Here is an 8,954-nt window from a genome sequence, read left to right on the forward strand (position 1 = left end):
CTGCCTGCCTGCCTGCCCCGCCACCGTGCCTGCCTGTCCCGCTGCTCCTCTTGCCTGTCCCGGCCCCCCTGCCTGTCTCCTGCCCGCTGCCCTGCCAGCCAGTCCCGCTTCTCAGGTGTTTGGCAGGTGTCTGTGCCAAGCGCGTCAGGCTCCTCTTCCCTGCACAGATCAAAGCTGGGCTCAGAGGAGCGTGCGTCTCCAGCTGCGCACTAAAATAGGAGGTGTGATTTTTGTTTTGGTTTTTTCTAAGCTGATGTGAACCTGAGAATTAGGCAAGCCTCGGTTTCTGTGCTGAGGGGCAGATACCAGAGGGCGTAGGAGTCATTAAATGCCGATCTCTCGATGTCTTCTGCTTCTGTCCTACTTCAGCCGTAAGCCAAAAGTTCCAGAGCAGGGGTGACTTCCCTGCTTTGCCTTCAGATGTGGACAGCGTCTCAGGTTGGGTTTAAATTGTAGCATGAATGAAAAGACACATAGAAAATGCTGGAAATGATTGCGCACGGTTAATCAACTCTGTTCCACCTTCTCTGCTGCACGCAAACATGTAACTCGCTGTGCTGCCAGTATAGCAGTCGGTGCTGCAGCTACTTTGACCTTAAACCTGTGCTCCCCTGAAGTTTGGAGGAGTTGGAGATGTGTTTGCGTTTGTTGACTGTGTTTTTCCTGTTGGCTGTTAATTTAACAAACTGCGTCGAGTGGGTTTGGAGTCCGCTGTTACTTGGCTCATTTTTTGTGTTGGGTTCTTACGGTCACATTAACTGTGAAGCTTTTTTTGGAGGTTGTGTGCTCCTCCGATGTTTTTCCGTGGTTTGGTGAATTTAGAGTGTTTTGAAAACATTCTGGTTTTTTAAATGACTGGTTTGGGAGAGGGGGGTGTGTGTGAAGGAACAGAAGAGATGTCTGTGGGTGTTGGAAAACAGCAGAGAGAAGAGAGACTCTGCAGTAAGGGTACCAGAGGGTTGGTATAATCATACCAACAACCTGGGGTTAAATTTATTTAAAAATAATCGTGTGATTGGGTGTCTAAAACACTAGGGCTGGGTGCTAGGTAACTCTGAGCATCTTTACGTCCCAGTAGAGTGGTGAATACTCAACGTGCTTTTTTTTTTTTTTATTTATTTCCTGCCAGCAAGTCAAAAATCATTGTTTAGGACCTCTGAAGGTTGGTCTTGAGGAGAGCTGCTGCAGAGGGGGCGCTGGGACTGTCCTTGGTGTTGGATTTCAGCAGGAACTCTCTGGCCCCAGTGATTGCTTCAGAATTTTAGCTCCTGATAGCACAGCAGTATGAGTCAGGAGCTGCAATAATTTCTTCTTTTTTTTTGCTTGACCTGCAGCTGTAGCTAGTACACAGACTTAGGCAGTCCCTGCTGCGAGTGTGTGTTTCAGGTGTATCTGGTGTGTCAAACTTGGCTTCAGGAAGTTACACAAAAACGTAAGGTGAGCACCAGCGCAGTGGTGTGGTTACCTGGTGAAGCAGCTGGGCTTGGTACAGGTCAGACAGGTTTGCTGTCAGGAAAAAAAGCTCAGGAACCAGGAATAATTTTCTTCTAGTAACTTTGCTTCTAATTATAGGAAGGTGCATTCAGGTTTGTGCCTTCCTTCTGTGAAACTGGTACTAGTACTTCACGCTGCAGTGCTCTTTGTTTTCCAGGTGATCCATAAGTATTCCTGGTAGTTGTCTTACAAAGGGAGATTACTTTTTGTGTTGTACAGAATGGTGAACTGAAATGCAAACAGCTTACTCCAGGTCACAAGATAAATGCGAGTAGAAGTTCTTTGCTCTCTGGATGTGCTTTAAATCCGCTTCTCCTTGTTGTTGAGCAGTTAATGATGAAGGTGTGTCTGTGTTGTGTTAGTGTTGCTAGGCCCGAGTTACAATAAATCAAACTCAGTTGAAATCTGCAATGCTTTAGCTAAGCAGAGTCCATGCTTAACTTTGCATTAATTTTTGTACAATTTAGAGTACAACAGACAGTGGGGTGGGTAACTCACAGTCTAGTATGATGCTGTAAAATCAATGTGGAAAGCATTGCTGTTAGGAAACGACACCTGCTCGGCACACTTGTGGGTCATTCTGCTTAATCATGGAAGATTTTAGTACTTTGTTTTCCCTTTTTTTCATATAGGCAATTTAAATTCCTGGGGTTTTAGAACAGAGATTGTAATTATCTGTTATTGTGTCGAAATAGTTCCTGGCAAAGGTTGCTCATGTATTGACTGGGGGTTGCTTGTGTTCCAAATAATCTCAGTTTGAATTCAGAGATTTCATCTGTGCTGGGATTTGTCACTTTGGGACCTCATGTGTACCTGTGGTGACATTCAGGGGAATAGCACCCAGGATCCACTGATGGGACAGCTCGTGTTTGCATGGGCCTGAAGGATGCCTGCTGACTGAGAGGTTATATATAATATTTTATTATTTCTTGATGACAAAATCATTTTTGAGAGGAGTATTCAAGCTGGGACGATGCTTGGGGCTTTGTGCGTGTAGTTGGTTGGTTGTTTTTTTGCCTTCTGCTCCTGAAGGAGGGTGATTGCTGTCTGACAAATGGAGTGGGTTCAGCAGAGGGCCCCTCTGATTCAGTCCCCTTGTTTAAGTGCTCTGTTCTCCCTCAGATAAAGCTGTTATCTGTCTTGCAGATAAGAACTGGTCTTCAGTTTTTTGGCTGTGGAAAGCATAGTTGAGGTGTTCCCAGCAACAGTCTTCTTTTAGCAACTGAAGAATGAAGCACTGTTTTTTCTTGCCAAGATTTTCTCTGTTCTGTGGCTCATGCCTTCCTTCCAAGCTTAGTTCAAAATTTGAGTCTCCTGGACTCCTCTGAATAATAATACAGCTGGCTTTACTAGCAGAGGTTTACATTTAACCATTTCTCAGTGTTCAGCAACTGTCTTAATTCAAGTCAGATAATCTAAAACCACACAAAGAATTTGTATCTTTATCCTCAGTTTTACTGGCAGACTTGAGTTACATCTGGCTGAGGGAGGCAGGAAGAGCGTTTATTTTGTACTTCGAGCTAAGAAAGCATGTGTAAAAAAAAAAAAAAAAAAGCACACTTCTCAATATTGTAATTTAGTGAGTCTTTTAGTCAATGATTCTTGAAAATCATGCTAACGGTTTCTATACAGACCTTTAAAGGACGAAGTGCAATGGGCTATTCATAGCTAATGTTTTGAGATTGGATTTGTATGCAACTGGAAGATGAATGTGACTGAAGAGAGTTGAGTCTGCAGGGCATATCTGGTTTTGATTTTTAATGGCTTAATCAAACTGGAAGGCAAAGATGGACCTCAAGGGGCCATCTAGTTATAGTTCATCCCCCTGTTCTGAGTGTTTCAGCCCTTTTTTCTGTGATTTCCTGTGATGCTTTTGCTCCAAGGGTGAATTTAAGGCTGCAGTAATCTCAGCTCTTAGCACATCTCTTTCTCTGTCAGGCTCAATTGCTCAGTTTAGCAATAACAATTGAAGGAAACTTAATTGAGCAACTTCCCTGGGTACTGTTTAACTTCAACCTGCCTGGGAGAACGTGTGAAAATTTCTGCAGGAACTCTCTTGGTTTTCTTTTTTCCTAATTTAATTATACACTTTCATTAGTGATGTTAACGACATTATTTTTTAAAAGAAGTATTAGCAACTGAGTAGCTGTTGAGCAATGAGGGAAGCTGGCCTATCTGAATGGAGTTATACAAGTGACTTTACCTGAACAAAATTGAAATTCTGCCCTAGAGTTGAACTGTGACTTCACCCAAGTTGGTGTAACAGTGATGTCTGTATGGTAGGTGCTGCACGCTGCCTTCGGAGTTTCCATATGCTCCTTGTTTTGTCTCCTCCTTTTTTGGCGAGATTAGAGAGGAGAGGATAGCAGGACTGTTTCTTCTGCCTATCTTACGACTGCAGTACACTTTGTGGGCATCAAGTCACAGCAGCCCTTGCCTGCTGAAACGATGTGGTTTTGCCATTACCTGTCTGTCAGGGCACTCCCATGTCCACGTCTCTAAACTCCTTTTGTAATTACTACTGGGGCTGTCTGAGGAAAAAACAAATATTTCTTAGCAAATAGCTGCCACTGGATCCAGATAGCTGATGGTGCTGACTGTTTGCTTTGCAGCGTGTCTGCTGTTCTTGCTGGATAGATGATACTCTTTCAGAAATCTTCGTGTTTTGTGAGAGGTCTAAATTCCACTGGAGAATATCAGACAAACGTGTTTTTTGGTAATGACACGTTCCAAGCCAGTCTCTGGGCTGGATGCCTGAACTTCTCCTGTTTTCTGACCATGTTTTGAAAACTGTAACGACAAGGTCTGCTTTTGTAGTTAAGGTATTTTTCTATTAACAGGTAGTTTCAGGTCTGCCCTGCTGTTGGCAGAATGGGAGTGGTTCGGATGTCAGTGAGGCCTCGGGAGGATGAGCAAGGTGATTTCTGCCTCCCTCAGCTGTGAGTTTTGTGCAAAACCCAGATCTCCCCCTCCCCTCCTTCCTGCTGCTCCTGGAAGTTGGTGGTGGGAAAGCTTGTGCGTAGCTGGTAAAATACATAAAGGAGGGATTTCAGGCAGGTTGCACTGTAATAATGTAAAGTCAAACTTTTAAATAAGGCGTAATTCTGAAATCTGTATAATAATCTGTGAGCCTTTATCAAGGTGATTTTTAGTTGTACACACCCTAACTGGAGAATTTGTGCTTATTTCTTAGTTGTGATGCTGGTCTCTGTAACTCATTGGCTCTTCTGCCGAGGAACTAATTATCTTAAGAGTGTGTAATTTAAAATATGTTCAAATGAAATAGCTGAAATAGAGGATCACGATTGGATTCACGAGTGACTTGGACAGCTAGAGCTGTTTTTCCTCTGAACCCCCGCTCCCTTTGGGCAATGAACTGGCACCTGCCTGTAAGACATTCTTCCTAGTACGCTGCTTTTATCATCTGAATAACTTGATTCTGTCTCGCCTGTCCTTTTAATCAAAATCACCACCAAGAAAAGCAGAACGTCTAGCTTGTCAGAGAGTCAATTTGACAGCTTGATTGAACTTGCTCAGGTATTCATTAAGTGCCGCTAGAGAGAGCTGGGAGAATGGAAAGGAAAGACTAACAATGCTCTAGTTTTTAATGTGCACAGCATATTTTGTGCATCTCCTGGTATGTAGGGAATGAAACTTGTTTTAGCGGGCAGATGTTTCTGCAGTTGCTAGAAAGAGTCGCGGGGCTCCGAGGACCGTCACTAAACAGACCATTGCAGCTGAGTTCATCCGTTTGTCTAAGATGCCACTGCCAGCAACAAACAAAGGGCCTGAGCTTCCCCGTTTCGCAATTTGGTAAATAATCTTTAATCCGTGACTGTAAATTAGCATGGCTGAGTTACAGGCAGCGTTTTCTGGTGGAGTTGAAACTAGATGCCGGAATAAGTGCTTTGTACTTTCAACAAACTATCATGAATTTTGTTGTAAAAGCACAGCGTATGTTACTCATTAAACCTCTTTAACTTTTGAACTCGCCTTCGCCAGCAATTTTGCTTTCTGATTATGTATTCTCTTAGGGGAATGGTTTGCTCTACAGCAGGCTCCTCTGCTGAGGAGTCTGGATCCAGATGTGCGACAAGGACTTGTGTAACTACAATGTAAAAAACACAGAAGTGTGTTATTAAAAAAAATACTTTGAATCTGCAGCTATTTTTTTCTTGTTTCCTGTGGCTTTGTAAACGTAACAAAATACAAAGATTTAAAAAATACCCAGCTGCTCCATGGTGGGTTTTAGTGGCTTATTTTAATGAGCGAGTCAGATTGCTCTATATGCAGAGTAATGTCTGGCTTCTAATGGCCAGGCACTACAAATTCACACTGAAACTTTAAAGCAAAGCTTTGTTCTCTGTGACTCCAACGTGCGTTATTGGTCATAACAGCCAGAATTCACTTAATAACTCGCTGCCATCAGAAACCAACCCAGCTCCAAAATAAAATACAGTTGCATTGCTTTGCAGCAAGCAAATATGAATAAAAATAATAAATGCTATTTTTACATTTAAGCCTCTGCAAGTTTAGAGCCTATATTTATGTAGAGCACGTGGGCAGTTTTAATGTTTAAAATTGAGCATATAGACAGGTGTCTGTAAGATCAGGGCATTGGGCACTAAAAATAAAAAAAGAACATGTCTGAATAGGATCAAGGAGAATATTGTTGAGTAAATGGATATCATCTCTATGCATGTGCATGTTCTAAAATAAGTCCAGGCTCAGTAACATCAGTGTAGTTTTTAAAATTTCCTTTTAGTCATCTCTTTCTCAACCATCTTTCAAAATCATGTTTTAAAATAAAGTTGCATATTGCATTCCTAAGCTCTTTAGCATGATTTCTATTTTTGTGGGTTTATTTTTGGTAGAGATAAATCTGATATTATGACCTACATTTCCTTATTTGAGACAGCTAGGGGTAATATCTCTACCTGTGATTTCTTTCACGCTTTTGCTGAAAGGCATTGTTTTACAGTAAATTTTCCAGGTACATGAGGTAAGAAGGAAAGGAGGAAACTGCAGATAGTAATTAGACATAATCAACAGTCTCTGTTCTTCAAAATAATTTAACAAAGTGCTCTGCTCTGTATTGTTACGAATCATTTATGGTCTTGATCCTTACAGTTTTTGTTCACATGGTCTGATCTGACCAAGCTTCCATGATAGAACTTTTCAAGTGCAAACATTGATGCTGTTTAGGTCACGCTTTGCTCTATCAGACCTTATCTTTCATTAAAATTTTAAGTTATTACTCTCTGAGCAACATCCGGCAATCTCTTTTCGAAAACACCCTCAGGAGTTGTAAACACATCGATATGTGTCTTCCCAAAGCTCTGGCAAGTGGTGTCTGGCATTAAAGATACCCAGGTGTGTTTGTCCTCCTTCGGAGTGAGTGCACGGGTCAGGCACAGCTTCATCACAAACTGGTCATGCACGAATATAGACAAGGCTGATCTGTCTCTGGCTTTGCGTTAATATCTCTGCTGCAACCGAGGGGTTTTGAAAGTGAAGTCTGGCACTAATTTATGAGAGCGATGTGGGGGGAAAAAAAATAGGTCAGCAAGTATGAAAGGTGCTGACAAGCATATAATATCTAGAGATTGTTAAAAAAGGGGGGGAAAAAAAAATAGTCTTAAGTCGGCCTTTCCAAGAAAGCAAGCTGTTATGCCTGAGGTTTCCTTGGCATCAAAGCAGGGCAGAGGTGAAGTAACTTGCTGAAGGACACATGAGAAGGCTGTGTCAGAACTGGGGAGCGATTTGGGAACTCAGATTTCCTAATACCACATCCCTTGATAGGAAGCTAAGAGAATGGAAACGTGGCTATTTGAGCAGGCTTGTTGCTTCGAAAACTGATCTTTGTAGTTAGATACCCCGTTTGTGAATCGATTCAGAGCTCGGAGAGGCCACCTTCCTGTGCTAACTCAGATTTTTCAAACTTCAGCTCTTCCATTTCTGCATATTTCGGGAGGAAAAAAAAATTGCATCATAAAAAAGCAGAAATATTAGAAAGTTAGATGCTAAAGTGATGGCTTCTATTTAAAGCACTATCTTTGCGTTTATACTCTGCAGCTGAGGTTAGACTGATGTTGCCTTTCATGAGGCAAGTGAGAGCGTGTATCACAGCAGGAAACATCTGTGCAAACTGCACTGATTCACGAGCTACAAGCACATGTGCACCGCAACTGCGAAGAAAAGGAGTTCTGAAATCACTGTTGTGCTGCTTTCAGTCAAATCGCTAGCGTCATCAAAATAGCCTCCGCGGCACGTGTGAGGCATTGGATCTATCTCTTCCCTAAAATAACCTCCAATTGCTTATGGCAGGCTTTTGGGACTTACTGCTGTGACTATTTTTTCCATTTTCCAGGACTGGGTTTTAAATTTCTGTATGCCTTCTCCAATATCTAGATGCTTAGCAGTCAGACTGAGTCGCAATCAAAATCCTCACTGTAAGTGATGGAACAGAAGCAGGATCTGATTCTTTTCTGTAGAAACGATGAATATTTTGGTGGTGTAACTTGCAGCCGAGTTCCTTGTGGGTTGAAAAGAATGAATATGATTGACACAGTTTTTACATAGCAACAAAGTAGTTCCCCAAATACACTTTGCACCTGAAAGGAGGGAAATGGTGCTAGGATCCTGGAAATGCTCCTTGTCTGGTAGCCTGGGAGAGGGGTTTTCCTACTGAAAACAGCCCTGGGAGTAGGCTGCTCCTCCTTCCTACACACGCTTTTTATTACCTGCATATTTCCTACTTTTGACACTAATTCTTCTCTCTTCTTGATTTCAATTTAGGAGCCGTAGCTCTTCTGCCCACTTGTAAGTGCAACTGGTATGGGTAATGGTGTGAGAGAAGGTCAAGTGGATTTCAAACGGCAGGATGTGGAGCCAGTTACATCAACCCATCTCCCGTCAGAGGTAAAAGCAGGAAATTGTTGGGTCTGTGCAGTGGGTTTGGGAGAAGAGCTGCAAGGCTACGCTCCGAAGGAAGCATCTCAATGGGATTTGAGCTGTGGACTCCTGAAAGAGCTGTAGTGTGTGTGCAAGCCACATAACGTGTAACTTCTGGTTTCTCTGAGGATGGCCAAGCAGTTGCAGCCCTCTGGGAGGAGCTGGGCACTGCTTACAGCAGGCAGGCAGGCAGGGCTGCATTCCTTGTTCAAGGTTATGTCTTGGTATGTCTTTAGTGGCAGAGCTGGGAAGAGAGCCGTAAATCTTTGGTTTCCCTTCTGTTGCTAGACTCTTGTTAGAAACACTGGAAGAGAAGGTGACACTGAACCTTGGTCTGATTTAGACCAAAACTCGGGCTGAACTTCACACAGTGTTGCCTTTGCATGGCTGCCCTTGCATTTAGCACCAGACAGGCAGAGATTGGAAGGGAAAATTGAACTGAACCATGTATTTTGGTAATAAACGTTAACTTTTTAGTTGTCAAATATTCGGGGGGGGGGGCGGGA

At 42.8% G+C, this 8,954-nt stretch overlaps 1 protein-coding gene across 2 annotated transcripts in view; it reads left to right on the forward strand.

Annotated features, from left to right (window-relative positions):
• Positions 1–47: 47 nt before the first annotated feature.
• SLC25A42 (solute carrier family 25 member 42) overlaps positions 48–8,954 on the forward strand; it is a 19,685-nt gene continuing 10,778 nt past the window's right edge. Inside the window, exons 1-2 of one of the 2 annotated variants that reach the window (XM_026864991.1) lie at positions 48–221; positions 8,293–8,415. In XM_026864991.1, coding sequence (XP_026720792.1) covers positions 8,332–8,415 — 84 coding nt within the window. In that variant the 5' untranslated portion in view covers positions 48–221; positions 8,293–8,331. The remainder of the gene's footprint in view (positions 222–8,292; positions 8,416–8,954) is intronic. The other variant, XM_026864990.1, reaches the window with a different exon arrangement.

This window comes from Athene cunicularia, assembly GCF_003259725.1.
Source record: "Athene cunicularia isolate RWA chromosome 28 unlocalized genomic scaffold, athCun1 chr28_part1, whole genome shotgun sequence".
NCBI classification, from domain to species: domain Eukaryota; kingdom Metazoa; phylum Chordata; class Aves; order Strigiformes; family Strigidae; genus Athene; species Athene cunicularia.